Genomic DNA, 18,863 nt, shown 5'->3' with positions numbered 1-18,863 from the left:
AAGGGCCTTGGTCTGAGAGCATTGTTATGAGGGGCCTTGGTCTGAGAGCGTTGTCAGGGCGTTGACCTGAGAGCGTTGTCAGGGCCTTGACCTGAGACCGTTGTTAGGGCCTTGATCTGAGAGCATTGTTATGAAGGGTCTTGATCTGAGAGCGTTGGTATGAAGGGACCTGATCTGAGCGTGCTGTTAGGGCCTTGACTTGAGAGCATTGTTATGAAGGGACCTGATCTGAGAGTGTTGTTAGAGCCTTGACCTGAGAGCGTTGTTATGAAGGGACCTGATCTGAGAGTGCTGTTATGGCCTTCACCTGAGAACATTGTTATGAAGAGACCTGATCCCAGAGCGTTGTTAACCAGAGCTTCGACCTGAGAGCATTGTTATGAAGGACCTTGATCTGAGAGAGCTGGTATGATGGGACCTGATCTGAGAGCGTTGTTATGAAGGGTCTTGATCTGATAGCGTTGGTATGAAGGGACCTGACCTGAGAGCGTTGTTAGGGCCTTGATCTGAGAGCATTGTTATGAAGGGTCTTGATCTGAGAGCTTTGTTATGAAGGGACCTGATCTGAGCGTGCTGTTAGGGCCTTGATCTGAGAGCGTTGTTATGAAGGGACCTGATCTGAGCGTGCTGTTAGGGCCTTGACCTGAGAGCATTGTTATGAAGGGACCTGATCTCAGAGAGCTGTTATGATGGGACCTGATCTCAGAGAGCTGTTATGATGGAACCTGATATGAGAGCGTTGTTTTGAAGGGTCTTGATCTGATAGCATTGGTATGAAGGGACCTGACCTGAGAGCGTTGTTAGGGCCTTGACCTGAGAGCGTTGTTAGGGCCTTGACCTGAGAGCATTGTTAGGGCCTTGATCTGAGAGCGTTGGTATGAAGGGACCTGATCTGAGCGTGCTGTTAGGGCCTTGACCTGAGAGCATTGTTAGGGTCTTGATCTGAGAGCGTTGGTATGAAGGGACCTGATCTGAGCGTGCTGTTAGGGCCTTGACCTGAGAGCATTGTTATGAAGGGACCTGACCTGAGAGCGTTGTTAGGGCCTTGACCTGAGAGCATTGTTAGGGTCTTGATCTGAGAGCGTTGGTATGAAGGGACCTGATCTGAGCGTGCTGTTAGGGCCTTGACCTGAGAGCATTGTTATGAAGGGACCTGATCTGAGAGCGTTGTTAGAGCCTTGACCTGAGAGCGTTGTTATGAAGGGACCTGATCTGAGAGTGCTGTTATGGCCTTCACCTGAGAACATTGTTATGAAGAGACCTGATCCCAGAGCGTTGTTAACCAGAGCTTCGACCTGAGAGCATTGTTATGAAGGACCTTGATCTGAGAGAGCTGGTATGATGGGACCTGATCTGAGAGCGTTGTTATGAAGGGTCTTGATCTGATAGCGTTGGTATGAAGGGACCTGACCTGAGAGCGTTGTTAGGGCCTTGATCTGAGAGCATTGTTATGAAGGGTCTTGATCTGAGAGCTTTGTTATGAAGGGACCTGATCTGAGCGTGCTGTTAGGGCCTTGATCTGAGAGCGTTGTTATGAAGGGACCTGATCTGAGCGTGCTGTTAGGGCCTTGACCTGAGAGCATTGTTATGAAGGGACATGATCTCAGAGAGCTGTTATGATGGGACCTGATCTCAGAGAGCTGTTATGATGGGACCTGATATGAGAGCGTTGTTTTGAAGGGTCTTGATCTGATAGCATTGGTATGAAGGGACCTGACCTGAGAGCGTTGTTAGGGCCTTGACCTGAGAGCATTGTTAGGGCCTTGATCTGAGAGCATTGTTATGAAGAGTCTTGATTTGAGAGCGTTGGTATGAAGGGACCTGATCTGACAGTGCTGTTAGGGCCTTGACCTTTGAGGGTTGTTATGAAGGGACCCGGTCTGAGAGCGTTGTTAGGCCCTTGATCCGAGAGCATTGTTACGAAGGGCCTTGACCTGAGACCGTTGTTAGGGCCTTGATCTGAGAGCATTGTTATGAAGGGTCTTGATCTGAGAGCGTTGGTATGAAGGGACCTGATCTGAGCGTGCTGTTAGGGCCTTGACTTGAGAGCATTGTTATGAAGGGACCTGATCTGAGAGTGTTGTTAGAGCCTTGACCTGAGAGCGTTGTTATGAAGGGACCTGATCTGAGAGTGCTGTTATGGCCTTCACCTGAGAACATTGTTATGAAGAGACCTGATCCCAGAGCGTTGTTAACCAGAGCTTCGACCTGAGAGCATTGTTATGAAGGACCTTGATCTGAGAGAGCTGGTATGATGGGACCTGATCTGAGAGCGTTGTTATGAAGGGTCTTGATCTGATAGCGTTGGTATGAAGGGACCTGACCTGAGAGCGTTGTTAGGGCCTTGATCTGAGAGCATTGTTATGAAGGGTCTTGATCTGAGAGCTTTGTTATGAAGGGACCTGATCTGAGCGTGCTGTTAGGGCCTTGATCTGAGAGCGTTGTTATGAAGGGACCTGATCTGAGCGTGCTGTTAGGGCCTTGACCTGAGAGCATTGTTATGAAGGGACCTGATCTCAGAGAGCTGTTATGATGGGACCTGATCTCAGAGAGCTGTTATGATGGAACCTGATATGAGAGCGTTGTTTTGAAGGGTCTTGATCTGATAGCATTGGTATGAAGGGACCTGACCTGAGAGCGTTGTTAGGGCCTTGACCTGAGAGCATTGTTAGGGCCTTGATCTGAGAGCGTTGGTATGAAGGGACCTGATCTGAGCGTGCTGTTAGGGCCTTGACCTGAGAGCATTGTTCGGGTCTTGATCTGAGAGCGTTGGTATGAAGGGACCTGATCTGAGCGTGCTGTTAGGGCCTTGACCTGAGAGCATTGTTATGAAGGGACCTGACCTGAGAGCGTTGTTAGGGCCTTGACCTGAGAGCATTGTTAGGGTCTTGATCTGAGAGCGTTGGTATGAAGGGACCTGATCTGAGCGTGCTGTTAGGGCCTTGACCTGAGAGCATTGTTATGAAGGGACCTGATCTGAGAGCGTTGTTAGAGCCTTGACCTGAGAGCGTTGTTATGAAGGGACCTGATCTGAGAGTGCTGTTATGGCCTTCACCTGAGAACATTGTTATGAAGAGACCTGATCCCAGAGCGTTGTTAACCAGAGCTTCGACCTGAGAGCATTGTTATGAAGGACCTTGATCTGAGAGAGCTGGTATGATGGGACCTGATCTGAGAGCGTTGTTATGAAGGGTCTTGATCTGATAGCGTTGGTATGAAGGGACCTGACCTGAGAGCGTTGTTAGGGCCTTGATCTGCAAGCATTGTTATGAAGGGTCTTGATCTGAGAGCTTTGTTATGAAGGGACCTGATCTGAGCGTGCTGTTAGGGCCTTGATCTGAGAGCGTTGTTATGAAGGGACCTGATCTGAGCGTGCTGTTAGGGCCTTGACCTGAGAGCATTGTTATGAAGGGACATGATCTCAGAGAGCTGTTATGATGGGACCTGATCTCAGAGAGCTGTTATGATGGGACCTGATATGAGAGCGTTGTTTTGAAGGGTCTTGATCTGATAGCATTGGTATGAAGGGACCTGACCTGAGAGCGTTGTTAGGGCCTTGACCTGAGAGCATTGTTAGGGCCTTGATCTGAGAGCATTGTTATGAAGAGTCTTGATTTGAGAGCGTTGGTATGAAGGGACCTGATCTGACAGTGCTGTTAGGGCCTTGACCTTTGAGGGTTGTTATGAAGGGACCCGGTCTGAGAGCGTTGTTAGGCCCTTGATCCGAGAGCATTGTTACGAAGGGCCTTGATCTGAGAGCGTTGTTAGGCCCTTGATCCGAGAGCATTGTTATGAAGGGTCTTGATCTGAGAGCATTGGTATGAAGGGACCTGATGTGACAGTGCTGTTAGGGCCTTGACCTGAGAGCGTTGATATGAAGGGCCTTCATCTGAGAGCGTTGTTATGAAGGCCTTGGTCTGAGAGCATTGTTATGAAGGACCTTGGTCTGAGAGCATTGTTATGAAGGGCCTTGGTCTGAGAGCGTTGTTAGGACCTTGATCTGAGAGCGTTGTTATGAAGGGCCTTGGTCTGAGAGCATTGTTATGAGGGGCTTTGGTCTTAGAGCGTTTTTAGAGCCTTGACCTGAGAGCGTTGTCAGGGCCTTGACCTGAGAGCGTTGTTAGGGCCTTGATCCAAGAGCATTGTTATGAAGGGCCTTGATCTGAGAGCGTTGGTATGAAGGCACCTGATGTGACAGTGCTGTTAGGGCCTTGATCTGAGAGCATTGTTATGAAGGGACCTGATCTGAGAGTGCTGTTAGGGTGTTGACCTGAGAGCATTGTTATGAAGGACCTTGATCTGAGAGAGCTGTTATGATGGGACCTGATCTGAGAGCGTTGTTATGAAGGGTCTTGATCTGATAGCCTTGGTATGAAGGGACCTGACCTGAGAGCGTTGTTAGGGCCTTGATCTGAGAGCGTTGTTAGGGCCTTGATCTGAGAGCATTGTTATGAAGGGTCTTGATCTGAGAGCGTTGTTATGAAGGGTCTTGATCTGAGAGCTTTGATATGAAGGGACCTGATCTGAGCGTGCTGTTAGGGCCTTGACCTGAGAGCATTGTTATGAAGGGACCTGATCTCAGAGAGCTGTTATGGGACCTGATCTCAGAGAGCTGTTATGATGGGACCTGATATGAGAGCGTTGTTTTGAAGGGTCTTGATCTGATAGCATTGGTATGAAGGGACCTGACCTGAGAGCGTTGTTAGGGCCTTGACCTGAGAGCATTGTTAGGGCCTTGATCTGAGAGCATTGTTATGAAGAGTCTTGATCTGAGAGCATTGGTATGAGGGGCCTTGGTCTGAGAGCGTTTTTAGAGCCTTGACCTGAGAGCGTTGTCAGGGCCTTGACCTGAGACCGTTGTTAGGGCCTTGATCCGAGAGCATTGTTATGAAGGGTCTTGATCTGAGAGCGTTGGTATGAAGGGACCTGATGTGACAGTGCTGTAGGGCCTTGACCTGAGAGCGTTGATCTGAAGGGCCTTCATCTGAGAGCGTTGTTATGAAGTGCCTTGGTCTGAGAGCATTGTTATGAAGGACCTTGGTCTGAGAGCGTTGTTAGGACCTTGATCTGAGAGCGTTGTTATGAATGGCCTTGGTCTGAGAGCATTGTTATGAGGGGCCTTGGTCTGAGAGCGTTGTTAGAGCCTTGACCTGAGAGCGTTGTCAGGGCCTTGACCTGAGAGCGTTGTCAGGGCCTTGACCTGAGACCGTTGTTAGGGCCTTGATCTGAGAGCATTGTTATGAAGGGTCTTGATCTGAGAGCGTTGGTATGAAGGGACCTGATCTGAGCGTGCTGTTAGGGCCTTGTCTAACCCATCCCAGTGCCTTCCTGCAGGTAGAGATGACTCTTCTCTTCCACCCTGTCATGAGTGCTCCAGGAGCAGCCCTGCCTCTCATGCACTCAGGCATGCAGTCCGCCACCTTCCCTAGTGTGCTCACGCAGTGCAGCCACTCACAGAATCACCCTCTTTGTTCTCTTCCCCTTGGTGCGATAGTGTGACCAGGTCATGGAGTTCTCCTGGAGCGCCCTGTGGAACATCACAGATGAGACGCCCGACAACTGCGAGATGTTTCTGAACTACAGCGGAATGAAGCTCTTCCTTGAGTGCCTTAAGGTAATGGTTTGTATTATTTTAAACTTACTATCAGCACTGATCCTAGTCCCAAATATAGGTTCCCCTGCATCTGCTCTCTGCCCTTCGATGTCCTTGAAGTACCTACATCCTCAGCACCTCACATCTTTCCTTGGCACCTACCTACCCCTCGAAGTTTAGGAGGTGGAAGGGCACGCCTGTCACTTGTTGTAGAACCTTGTGTGTGGTTTTTAAAAAAAAGTAATCTGATAGAGACATCTATTTGCAGATTTCTTACTGTAGGAAGTTGGCTCTGTATGCACTATTTCAAAGTAAGGAATAGTGTGCACAGAGTCCAAGGGTTCCCCTTAGAGGTAAGATAGTGGCAAAAAGAGATAATACTAATGCTCTATTTTGTGGTAGTGTGGTCGAGCAGTAGGCTTATCAGAGGGTAGTGTTAAGCATTTGTTGTACACACACAGGCAATAAATGAGGAACACACACTCAAAGACAATTCCAGGCCAATAGCTTTTTGTTTAGAAAAATATCTTTTCTTAGTTTATTTTAAGAACCACAGGTTCAAGATTTACAAGTAATGCTTTAAATGAAAGGTACTTCACTTAGGAACTTTTAGAACTTTGAATTAGCAAAATAGCATATACAGTTTTCACACAGATGACATATAGCTATTTTAAAACTAGACAGTGCAATTTTCAACAGTTCCTGGGGAGGTAAGTGTTTGTTAGTTTTTGCAGGTGAGTAAACCACCTACGGGGTTCAAACTTGGGTCCAAGGTAGCCCACCGTTGGGGGTTCAGGGCAACCCCAAAGTTACCACACCAGCAGCTCAGGGACAGTCAGGTGCAGAGGTCAAAGTGGTGCCCAAAACGCATAGGCTTCAATGGAGAAGGGGGTGCCCCGGTTCCAGTCTGCCAGCAGGTAAGTACCCGCATCTTCAGAGGGCAGACCAGGGGGGTTTTGTAGGGCACCAGGGGGGACACAAGTCCACACAAAAGTACACCCTCAGCGGCACGGGGCGGCCGGGTGCAGTGTGCAAACAAGCGTCAGGTTCGCAATAGGATTCAATGGGAGACCAAGGGGTCTCTTCAGCGATGCAGGCAAGGGGGGGGCTCCTCGGGGTAGCCACCACCTGGGCAAGGGAGTGCCCTGGGGCATTGTAACACGAAGCCTGAGCCTTTGAGGCTCACTGCTAGGTGTTACAGTTCCTGCAGGGGGGAGGTGTTAAGCACCTCAACCCAGAGCAGGCTTTTGTTTCTGTCCTCAGAGAGCACAAAGGCCCTCACCACATGGGGTCAGAAACTTGTCTCTCAGCAGCAGGGTGGCACAGACCAGTCAGTCCTGCACTGAACAATTGGGTAAAATACAGGGGGCATCTCTAATATGCCCTCTGTGTGCATTTTTTAATAAATCCAACACTGAAATCAGTGTGAGTTTATTATTCTGAGAAGTTTGATACCAAACTTCCCAGTATTCAGTGTAGCCAATATGGAGCTGTGGAGTTCGTCTTTGACAGACTCCCAGACCATATACTCTTATGGCTACCCTGCACTTACAATGTCTAAGGTTTTGCTTAGACACTGTAGGGGCATAGTGCTCATGCACCTATGCCCTCACCTGTGGTATAGTGCACCCTGCCTTAGGGCTGTAAGGCCTGCTAGAGGGGTGACTTACCTATGCCACAGGCAGTGTGAGGTTGGCATGGCACCCTGAGGGGATTGCCATGTCGACTTAGTCATTTTCTCCCCACCAGCACACACAAGCTGGCAAGCAGTGTGTCTGTGCTGAGTGATGGGTCCCTAGGGTGGCATAAGACATGATGCAGCCCTTAGTGACCTTCCCTGGCATCAGGGCCCTTGGTACCAGGGGTGCCAGTTACAAGGGAATTACCTGGGTGCCAGGGTTGTGCCAATTGTGGAGACAATGGTACATTTTAGGTGAAAGGACACTGGTGCTGGGGCCTGGTTAGCAGGGTCCCAGCACACTTCTCAGTCAAGTCAGCATCAGTGTCAGGCAAAAAGTGGGGGGTAATTGCAACAGGGAGCCATTTCCTTACACTTACCTTAGAATTTCCCCAGGCGTCAGTCTGGATCCAGGGATTTTTTCTCGAGCAGTACCCCTGCGTGCCATTAGATGGTGTCGATAAGCTTTGTGTCCCTCATTGGTGTTGTCCGCACCGTTAATGACACCCCGGGTCATATATAGGTGCCACCGTGGCACCCTGATGTCAGTTCTTTTCCTTCCGCTCCAGCCAGCGCTGATCCAAAGAAAGACCTACCGCTCACTCATTTTTAACTAGTCTTTTTTTAGCTTTTTGTTGAAGCTTTTTGACTATCGATATTCCTGGTGCGTCGAGGGATGTCTTCTTGCAAGACTGGGTTCAAGCCCTGCGGGTCCTGTCATTTGGCGATGTCGGTGATAAATCCCCATCTCGTCTGCCTTTGGTGTTTGGAGCACAACCACAACCCATAGTCGTGCTCTTAGTGCCAGACCATGCATCCGAAGGCTTTGAGGGAGCAGTCTCTAAAGCTGATGGTGGCCCAGCGCTCAGCTTCACCTAAGTCCCAATCTCGGTTGGGAGACAGATCTCAAGATCGGTTGCAGAGCTCCCCCTTCGTCGTCATCTCACTTCAAGTCCTCAGGACGATAGGGTAGTCGAGGCACTAGATGAAGTTTAAGAAGACCAAGCTGTCTTCGACTTAATCCCGTCCGTCAGCTATATGAGGGAACAGGAGCATCGTTGCTCTAGACCTCTGTCTGCGGAGCCTGCGTCTGGGCCGATTCTGGGCCTCTCCAAGTTTGTGGGAGCCACAGCAACCCCTGCCCAATTTAGAGAGTTTTATACGGGCATGTGCCTCATTTTTAGGCAGTCCGACTCCAATGAAGCGCCTTCGGTCCCCGCGGAGTCAGAAGTGGCCCCTTCAGGTTCCATGCCAGCGGCTTTGGTCTCAGTTCCGAGGGGCACCCAATCCGAATCGGTGTCGGTTGTACCACCTCAACCTTTCCCGATGCTAGTTCTGGTGCCGACGCTTCCGGTGCCACCCATACCCCTGGGTGGAGCTGTACGGGTGGCGCTGGCCCCATCCTCATTGTTGACTCCGACATGGAGTCGGATGGGCAACGTACAACGCCGACTCTGACTCCGACAAGGGCCTTGCCCCTTATGTCAGATTCTGACCCTTATTCCTATGGCTTACATTATGGTGAGGTCCAAGACACCATGGACTTGCGTACAGACCTGGGTGAAGCCAGAGCTCAGGATTCCTCACCAGATACTGGCATGCCTTCTCCGCTGCTGTGGATACAGAGGAGATTGCGTCTTACTCAGTTGTGGTGTGTAGGTCCTGGACCTTGAGCTGCCTTCAGTGGTAGTCAGGACTAACCTCCTTAAAGAGATGCTTTAGCCTGGGGCGTCAACCTCTGAACCCCTTTTATCATTCAATGGAGCCCTTACAGATGTCCTGCTGGGTACCTGGTCCAAACCCAGCACAGGGGCTCCTGTGAACAGGAAAATTGCCCTCCGACAGCGCCCTGAGGTTTCCTGACCCAACACCCGACCCCTCAGAGCTTGGTTATCCAAGCCTCCACCTCCCAAGGTGCGTTCCCTTCCGCACCCCCGACTGGAAACTCAAGAGACCAGACTCACTTGGAAAGATGTTTTCTGCTGGCAGCCTAGCATTGCGGTCTGTGAACACTGCATGCCTTTTGGGACTAATATTACCACACAGTGGGGGATACGGTTTCGCACAGTGCCACAGGTCCCTGAGGAGGCCTGAGCTGTACTTTCCCAAGCAGTTGCTGGTGGGTTGAGATGCAGCAAAGTTCTCTATCCTATGAGATTTGTTTACAATCTCTGCTTTTTCGCAGTTGCCTGATCAACCTTCTTTGTTTAAATCGCCTATTGTACATAGGTTCCTCAAAGGCCTTACTCGTATGTTTCCTCCATCCTCATTCATTATGCCCCAATGGGACCTGAATTTGTTTTTGACATTTCTAATGTGCGCTCCTCTCGAGCCTCTCAACAATTGTCCTCATAGACTTCTCCCTTTGAAAACAGCCTTCCTTGTGGCCATCACATCTGTCCGCAGGGTGAGTGAGCTGCAAGCATTGTCATCTGAGCCGCCATACCTTTCCATCTAGCCTGACAAAGTGGTGCTTCGCACTTGGCCTCCTTTCTGCCAAAAGTGATCACGCCCTTCAATGCAGGCCAATCCATCACCTTGCTTACTTTTTATGCACCCCCTTCTAAGGAAGAGAGACTCCACCCCCTGGACCCACCCAAAAAGTCCATTGGTGTTCTACCTTGATTGTACCAGAAAGTTCTGGGTGGATGATCAATTATTTGTTGGTTATGTGAGTGCCAAGAAAGGTCGGGCAGTGCAGAAGAGAACCATTTCTAGATGTTTCGTACTCTGCATTAAAATGTGCTATGCACTGGCCAAGAAGCAACCCCATGAGGGTTTGCACGCTCATTCTACCAGAGCTGAAGCTGCAACCACTGCGTTAGTACGCGGAGTTCCGGTCCTGGACATTTGTCGGGCTGCAACATTGGCATCTCTGCACACATTTACCAAATACTTCTACCTGGACAGTCAGGTGCGTAGGTATAGTCACTTTGCCTGTTTGGTCCTGCTAGACTTTCTGGTGTAATCTTAGTTTGCAGACCTACCTCCAGGGATGTTATTGCTTGGGTATCTGTTCTAAGGTAATGTAAGGAAATGCCTCCTTGGCCCGGTTACCCCCTAACCTTTTACCTTTGCTGATGCTAAGTTATGATTTGAAAGTGTGCTGGGACCCTGCTAACCAGGCCCCATCACCAGTGTTCTTTCCCTAAACTGTACCTTTGTCTCTACAATTGGCACAACCCTGGCACTCAGGTAAGTCCCTTGTAACTAGTACCCCTGGTACCAAGGGCCCTGATGCCAGGGAAGGTCTCTAAGGGCTGCATCATGTTTATGCCACCCTAGGGACCCCTCACTCCGCACATGCACACTGCCTCACAGCTTGTGTGTGCTGGTAGGGAGAAAATGACTAAGTCGACATGGCACTCCCCTCGGAGTGCCATGCCAACCTCACACTGCCTGTGGCATAGGTAAGTCACCCCTCTAGCAGGCCTTACAGCCCTAAGGCAGGGTGCACTATACCACAGGTGAGGGCATATGTGCATGAGCACTATGCCCCTACAGTGTCTAAGCAAAACCTTAGAAATTGTAAGTGCAGGTTAGCCATAAGAGTATATGGTCTGGGAGTTTGTCAAACACGAACTCCAAAGTTCCATAATGGCTACACTGAAAACTGGGAAGTTTGGTATCAAACTTCTCAGCACAATAAATGCACACTGATGCCAGTGTACATTTTATTGTGAAATACACCCAGAGGGCATCTTAGAGATGCCCCCTGAAAACATGCACGACTTCCAGTGTGGGCTGACTAGTTTTGCCAGCCTGCCACACACCAGACATGTTGCTGGCCACATGGGGAGAGTGCCTTTGTCACTCTGTGACCAGTAACAAAGCCTGTACTGGGTGGAGGTGCTTTTCACCTCCCCCTGCAGGAACTGTAACACCTGGTGGTGAGCCTCAAAGGCTCACCCCTTTTGTTACAGCGCCCCAGGGCATCCCAGCTAGTGGAGATGGCCGCCCCCACTTTTGGCGGCAAGGCTGAAGGAGATAATGAGAAAAACAAGGAGGAGTCACCCACCAGTCAGGACAGCCCCTAAGGTGCCCTGAGCGGTGGTGACCCCTGCCTTGAGAAATCCTGCATCTTGAGTTTGGAGGATACCCCAATAGGATTAGGGATGTGCCCCCCTCCTCACATGGAGGAGGCACAAAGAGGGTGTAGCCGCCCTCCAGGACAGTAGCCATTGGCTACTGCCCTCCCAGACCTAAACACATCCCTAAATTCAGTATTTAGGGACTCCCCAGATCCGAGGAAATCAGATTCCTGCAACCTGAAGAAAGAAGAAGGACTGCTGACCTACAAGCCTGCAGAAAAGGAGGTAGACGACAACTGCTTTGGCCCCAGCCCTACCAGCCTGTTTCCAACTTCGAAAACCTGCTCCAGCGACTCATCCGACAGGGACCAGCGACCTCTGAAACCTCAGAGGACTGCCCTGGACTACAGGACCAAGAAACTCCTGTGAACAGCGGCCCTGTTCAAAACCAGCTACTTCTTTGCAACAAAGAAGCAACTTCCAAATACTTCACGTTTCCCGCCGGAAGCGTGAGACTCTACACTCTGCACTCGACGCCCCCGGCTCGACCTGCAGACAACCAGCACCTCAGGGAGGACTCCCCGGCGACTGTGAGCCCGTGAGTAACCAGAGACGACCCCCCTGAGTCCCCACAGCAACGCCTGCAGAGAGAATCCAGAGGCCCCCCTGACCACGCCTGCCTGTAACAAGGGACCCGACGCCTGGAATCAACACTGCACCCGCAGCCCCTGGGACTTGAAGGAACCGAGCTTCGACACAGGAGTGACCCCCAGGCGACCCTCTGCCTTTCCCAGGTGGTGGCTGTCGCGAGAAGCCCCCCCTGGGCCCACCTGCACCGCTAGAGTGACCCCCCCGGGTCCCTCCATTGAAACCAATAGGAAACCCAACGCCTGCTTTGCACACTGCACCCGGCCGCCCCTGTGCCGCTGAGGGTGTGTTTTGTGTGCCTACTTGTGTCCCCCCGCCCCCAGTGCTCTACAAAACCCCCCTGGTCTGCTTCCCGAAGATGCAGGTACTTACCTGCTGGCAGACTGGAACCGGAGCAGCCCTGTTCTCCATAGGCGCAATGTGTTTTAGGCACCACTTTGACCTCTGCACCTGACCGGCCCTGAGCTGCTCGTGTGGTAACTTTGGGGTTGCCTTGAACCCCCAACTGTGGGCTACCCATGCCCCAGGACTGAGACTTATAAGTGTTTTACTTACCTCCGAATCTAACCTTTACTAACCTCCCCCAGGAACTGTTGATGTTTGCACTGTGTCCACTTTGAAAATAGCTTATTGCCATTTTTACAAAGACTGTACATGATATTGTTTTCATTCAAAGTTCCTAAAGTATCTAAGTGAAGTACCTCACATTTAAAGTGTTTAATGTAAATCTTGAACCTGTGGTTCTTAAAATAAACTAAGAAAAGATATTTTCAAAATAAAAACCTATTGGCCTGGAGTAAGTCTTTGAGTGTGTGTTCCTCATTTATTGCCTGTGTGTGTACAACAAATGCTTAACACTACCCTCTGATAAGCCTACTGCTTGACCACACTACCACAAAAATAGAGCATTAGAATGATCTACTGTTGCCGCTATCTTACCTCTAAGAGGAACCCTTGGACTCTGTGCACACTATTTCTTACTTTGAAATAGTATACACAGAGCCAGCTTCCTACAGGTAAGAAATCTGCAATTAGACGTCTCCATCAGATGGGCAAGGTATTTACCTTTGGTAACACCTTATCTGGTAGAGACATATTCTAGTTGCATATTCCATACTGACCCATCCATCCTCCATGTTCTGTGAACTGATGTCTAGGGACAGAGATTCCTCTTTCAGAGCCCTAGTTTTGACGCACCAGAGGTCAGTGTTGTTAATGGCTCTGCATTTCTGGCTTTGAAAGTCTTGAAACGGAGTGTCGCCTATATAGGACCCGCAATGTCATTACCAGCGTTGACAGACACGGAGCCGATCAACTCCACTTAATGGTGCGCAGGGGTACTGCTCGAGAAAAATCTCCAGATACATACTGGTGAAATTCTGAGGTAAGTAATATGCAACTGGATATTGTCTCTACTAGATAAGGCATTACCGAAGGTAAGTAGCTTGTCCTACAGGCACATCATGTTATTTTTGGTCCATCACAAGTGCAGTCGTTCTCAGCCAGTGGCTTTTCTGCTTGTACACCTCGGACGTGCATCTGGCATGCAGAGTTCTGATGAGCTTGAGGGGAAATGTCAGGGTGGTATGTCTGAGGTTGTGCACAGTATCTTCACATACTGATTGGATTTTCTCTGTTGCTTTTTCTTAGGAATTTCCAGAGAAGCAGGAACTTCACAGAAATATGTTAGGGCTCCTGGGGAACGTGGCTGAGGTCAGGGAGCTCCGCCCCCAGCTTATGACACCTCAGTTCATCACTGTCTTCAGGTGCGTATACATTGTGAAAGCCTCCTCTGGACACAGCCTCAAGGTCAGTGACACTGGGGCAACAGCTGGGGTGAGAGTGCCTGATCTGATGCAGAATTGATGCCTATGATACTTTTGGTGCAGCCAGTGGCCTCTCATTGTTACTGGAGGGCTCTGGTTGCTGCAGGCTGACTCTGGTTGCTGCCGATGGGTATTGATTGCTGCAAGCAAGTTCTAGTGGTGTAAGTGGGTTTGGAGTCCCGCATGCTGGCTGTCATTACTGTTGGTGAGTTCTGATTCCATCTGATGAGCTTGGATTGTTGCAGATCATCTCATACAGGCTCTGTTTGCTTGCTACAGGCAGGTTATGATTTCTTCTGGGAGGTTGTGATTGCTAAATGTAGGGCCTAACAGGTGAAGGCTGGCTCTGGCACCAATGGGCTCTGATTGCTGAAGACTGGCTTTGGTGGGTTCTGATTGCTGAAAGACGGATTCTGTACCTAGCCGGTGGGTTCTGATTGCTGCTGGTGCCCCCTGTTTGTGGGCAGCAACCACTGATTACAGCCAGTGGCTCTGATTATTGCCAATGTTTTTTATTGAAGCAGGGTGGTGCTGATTGCACCCGACTGGCACTGATTGCAGCCTGCAAGCTCTGATTTCATCCAGTGGCTCTCATTGTATCCACTGGCTCTGATTACAGCCAATGGCTGTCATTGCAGTCAGGAGTCTCTGATGGCTTTGATTACAGACAGTGGCTCTTATTACACCCAGTGGCTCTCTGCATTCAGTAGGCTTTGATTACAGCCAGTGGCTCACATTATAGCCAGTGTTTCTCATTGCAGCAGTCGGGCTCTCATTTCTGACAATGTCTCTCATTGCATCCAGCGGGCTCTCATTACTGCCAGTGTCTCTCATTGCAGCAGTCGGACTCTCATTTCTGCCGGTGTCTCTCATTGCAGCAATCGGACTCTCATTACTGCCAGTGTCTCTCATTGCAGCAGTTGGGCTCTCATTACTGCCAGTGTCTCTCATTGCAGCAGTCGGGCTCTCATTACTGCCAGTGTCTCTCATTGCAGCAGTCGGACTCTCATTTCTGCCGGTGTCTCTCATTGCAGCAATCGCGCTCTTATTTCTGCCAGTGTCTCTTATTGCATCCAGCGGGCTCTCATTACTGCCAGTGTCTCTCATTGCAGCAGTCAGGCTCTCATTTCTGCTGGTGTCTCTCATTGCAGCAGTCAGGTGCTCGTTTCTGCTGGTGTCCCTCTTTGCAGCAGTCAGGCTCTCATTTCTGCTGGTGTCTCTCATTGCAGCAGTCAGGCTCTCATTTCTGCTGGTGTCTCTCATTGCAGCAGTCAGGCTCTCGTTTCTGCTGGTGTCCCTCTTTGCAGCAGTCAGGCTCTCATTTCTGCCGGTGTCTCTCATTGCAGCAGTCAGGCTCTCACTTTTGCCAGTCTCTCTCATTGCAGCAGTCGGGCTCTCATTGCAGCAGTCAGATTCTGATTTCTGCCAATGTCTCTCATTGCAGCAGTCAGACTCTCTTTTATGCCGGTAGCTCTCATTGCCACAGTCGGGCTCTTATTTCTGCCAATGTCTCTCATTGCATCCAGCGGGCTCTAATTTCTGCTAGTGTCTCTCATTGCAGCAGTCGGGCTCTCCTTTCTGCTAGTGTCTCTCATTGCAGCAGTCGGGCTCTCATTTCTGCCAGTGCCTCTCATTGCAGCAGTTGTGCTCTCATTTTTGCCAGTCTCTCTCACTGCAGCATTTGGGCTCTCATTTCTGTCAGTGTCTCTCATTGCAGCAGTCGGGCTCATTACAGCAGTCGGGCTCTCATTTCTGCCAGTGTCTCTCATTGCAGCAGTCGGGCTCTCATTTCTGCCAGTGTCTCTCATTGCAGCAGTCGGGCTCTCATTACTGCCAGTGTCTCTCATTGCAGCAGTCGGGCTCTCATTTCTGCCAGTGTCTCTCATTGCAGCAGTCGGGCTCTCATTACTGCCAGTGTCTCTCATTGCAGCAGTCGGGCTCTCATTACTGCCAGTGTCTCTCATTGCAGCAGTCGGACTCTCATTTCTGCCGGTGTCTCTCATTGCAGCAATCGCGCTCTTATTTCTGCCAGTGTCTCTTATTGCATCCAGCGGCCTCTCATTACTGCCAGTGTCTCTCATTGCAGCAGTCAGGCTCTCATTTCTGCTGGTGTCTCTCATTGCAGCAGTCAGGTGCTCGTTTCTGCCGTTGGCGCTCATTGCAGCAGTCGGGTTCTCATTTCTGCGGGTGTCTCTCATTGCAGCAGTCGGGCTCTCATTTCTGCCAGTGTCTGTCATTGTAGCAGTTGGGCTCCCATTTCTGCCAGTGTCTCTGTGCATCAGTCGTCCTTTCAGTTCTGCCAGTGTCTCTCATTGCAGCAGTCGGGCTCTCATTTTTGCCAGTGGCTCTCATTGAAACCTTGAGAGTGGAGGCTCCTAAGCAAGTAATTAGGGGGGATTCTGTTTTCCTATTTGTGGGTACATTCAAGAGCACAGGTTCAAAGCAGTTGAGTAGGAGATTATTTCATCCAGCGTGTGGGAACTCCCTAGAGAACACTGGTTCCAAAGCAGATAAGTAGGGGGATTCTGCCATCCAGTGTGTGGGGCACCCTTGAGAGTGGAGGCTCCAAAGCAAGTAAGTAGGGGTTTTCTGTCTTACAATTTGTGGGGACACACTCGAGAGCACAGATTCAAAGCAGTTAAGTAGGGGGATTCTGTCTTCCAGTGTGTGGGACACCCTTGAGAGTGCAGGCTCCAAAGCAAGTAAGTAGGGGGATTCTGTCTCCCAGAGTATTAGAATAACCCTGAGAGGCCAGGTTCAAAGCCGGTAAATAGGGGACTCTGCCTTCCAGTTTATGAGAATACCCTTGAGAGCACAGGTTCAAAGCCGTTAAGTAGGGGACTGTCTTCCAATTTGTGGGAGTACCCTTAAGAGCGCACAGTTACAATATGGTCAATAATTTAAATGTATTTGTGCTGTTTGAGAGGTGGACTCCAGGTGAAGTGGGTATCCTAGGTGCAGAGGTAGTCTGAGAGATGTATGACTATAGGTATAATGTGTGACCGAGAAGGTCATATGTTCCTAAGTACAAGGGCATTTATTACTTCTCCAGAAGTTAAGGCATGATCTTGACTTTTGAGTGCTCCGTAAGTGGTGAAAGATAGCCAGGTAGGTGACTAGCCTTTGAAAGTCCAAGATCATATTGTCCACCAGTTAGTGTAGGACATTTCTATAGCAAGAGTGCTTCCCATTCTTTGGTGTGCATTAGCTTGGTGAGGGTATCCTGTAGCCATGCAGAAAAGAGGCACTAATGGGTAATTGGCTCTTGTTATTCAGCACATAGCGAAGGATACTAGTTGGAGGGCTCATTAGAGAGCTGGTAGTTTTGCAAGTTTTTTAAATAATCATTAAATTCCTCGTCCGGGACGTTGCATATATTATGAAGGTATGGGAGCTGGAGGCTTTTACCTAAACACTTAGTTCGATGGCATCTGTCGCTGTAGATACACATGGTATGCATGAGCTCGCCATCTGGTGTTGGGTCGGAGTGTTACAAGTTGTTTTTCTTCGAAGAAGTGTTTTCGAGTCACGGGACCGAGTGACTCCTCCTTCTGTGCTCATTGCGCATGGGCGTCGACTCCATCTTCGATTGTTTTCTTTCCGCCATCGGGTTCGGACGTGTTCCTGTCGCTCCGGGTTTCGGAACGGAAAGATAGCTGAAAACGGAAGATTTTCGACGGTATCGTTGCGATCCGGTTCGAGATAGACACATACGACGACGCGTTGAACATCGAAGCGCTTCGGTGCCCTTCGGGGTAGATTTCGGCACCCCGTCGGGGCCTAGTCGGCCCGACCGCGTGAAGAACAACGCCGATGGAACGGACCCCGTTTCGATTCTGCCCCGAATGCCACAACAAATATCCTTATACAGACCTACACTCGGTCTGTAACCTGTGCCTGTCACCCGAGCACAGCGAAGAATCCTGTGAGGCCTGTCGGGCGTTCCGGTCCCGAAAAACTCTGCGCGACCGTCGAGCGAGAAGACTGCAGATGGCGTCCACGCCAAAGGAGCGTCGACAGTTCGAGACAGAAGAGGAACAGGAGGAATCCTTTTCCATCCAGGATTCAGACTCCGACGAGCTAGGCTCTACAAAAACTGTGAGTAAGACGTCGAGATCAGAACTTAAAAAAGGAAAGAAGGCCCAGGGGACGCCACTGCCAACCGGCCATGGCTCCACCCAAATTCTCGGTGACCAACAATCGGCACCGAAAAAGGCCCATTCAGTGTCGACATCGTCCGACTTCGGTCGAGACACCGGCACGCAGCCTCCTCGGGACCGAGAGAGTGCTAAACAGAAGCATCGACACCGAGAGTTCGGTGTCGACACGGATCGACGCCGAGACAGTGGCGCCGAAGACCATAGAGGCCAAGAATTTTCGGCACAGAAAAAGAGGAAGGTTACCTCGGAGCCGAAAAAACAATCAACAGGGTTTTCAGAGCCGAAAAAAGCGACATCAGACCCTGTTTCAGGCTCCTATACTGAAGAGCATTCTATGTCTTCACAAATGAAGAAACATAGATTTGAACAAGAACTGCAATCCACTGACGTGGATCACACGCAAAAGCGTATCTTTATTCAGCAGGGGACTGGGAAGATCAGTACCCTTCCACCTGTCAAACGAAAGAGAACGCTTCAGTTTACTCCTCAGCAACAAACAGCACAAAAGGTAACACCTCCTCCCTCGCCTCCACCTGTAACTCCGGCTTCACCAACTTACACCCCGTCACATTCGCCAGCTCACACCGCCATGAGCCACGATGACCAAGATCAGGATGCGTGGGACTTGTACGACGCACCAGTGTCTGATAACAGCCCAGACACATACCCAACTAGGCCATCACCACCGGAAGACAGCACAGCCTACTCACAAGTGGTGGCTAGAGCAGCACTATTCCATAATGTGGAACTACACTCTGAACAAGTAGAGGATGATTTTTTATTTAACACCCTCTCTTCAACCCACAGCTCCTACCAAAGCCTGCCGATGCTCCCAGGCATGCTACGCCATGCAAAGGACATTTTCAAGGAGCCAGTTAAAAGTAGGGCAGTGACGCCTAGGGTGGACAAAAAGTATAAGGCGCCTCC

General features: G+C 50.1%; 1 protein-coding gene across 1 annotated transcript in view; it reads left to right on the top strand.

The window, feature by feature from the left end:
• ZER1 (zyg-11 related cell cycle regulator) overlaps positions 1–18,863 on the top strand; it is a 287,758-nt gene that overhangs the window by 175,047 nt on the left and 93,848 nt on the right. The window contains exons 11-12 of the mRNA XM_069237017.1: positions 5,495–5,614; positions 13,601–13,716. Coding sequence (XP_069093118.1) covers positions 5,495–5,614; positions 13,601–13,716 — 236 coding nt within the window. The remainder of the gene's footprint in view (positions 1–5,494; positions 5,615–13,600; positions 13,717–18,863) is intronic.

Source organism: Pleurodeles waltl, chromosome 6 (genome assembly GCF_031143425.1).
Source record: "Pleurodeles waltl isolate 20211129_DDA chromosome 6, aPleWal1.hap1.20221129, whole genome shotgun sequence".
NCBI classification, from domain to species: domain Eukaryota; kingdom Metazoa; phylum Chordata; class Amphibia; order Caudata; family Salamandridae; genus Pleurodeles; species Pleurodeles waltl.
Note: the sequence above shows the minus strand (reverse complement) of the source record. Positions and strands in the feature narration are given on the sequence as shown.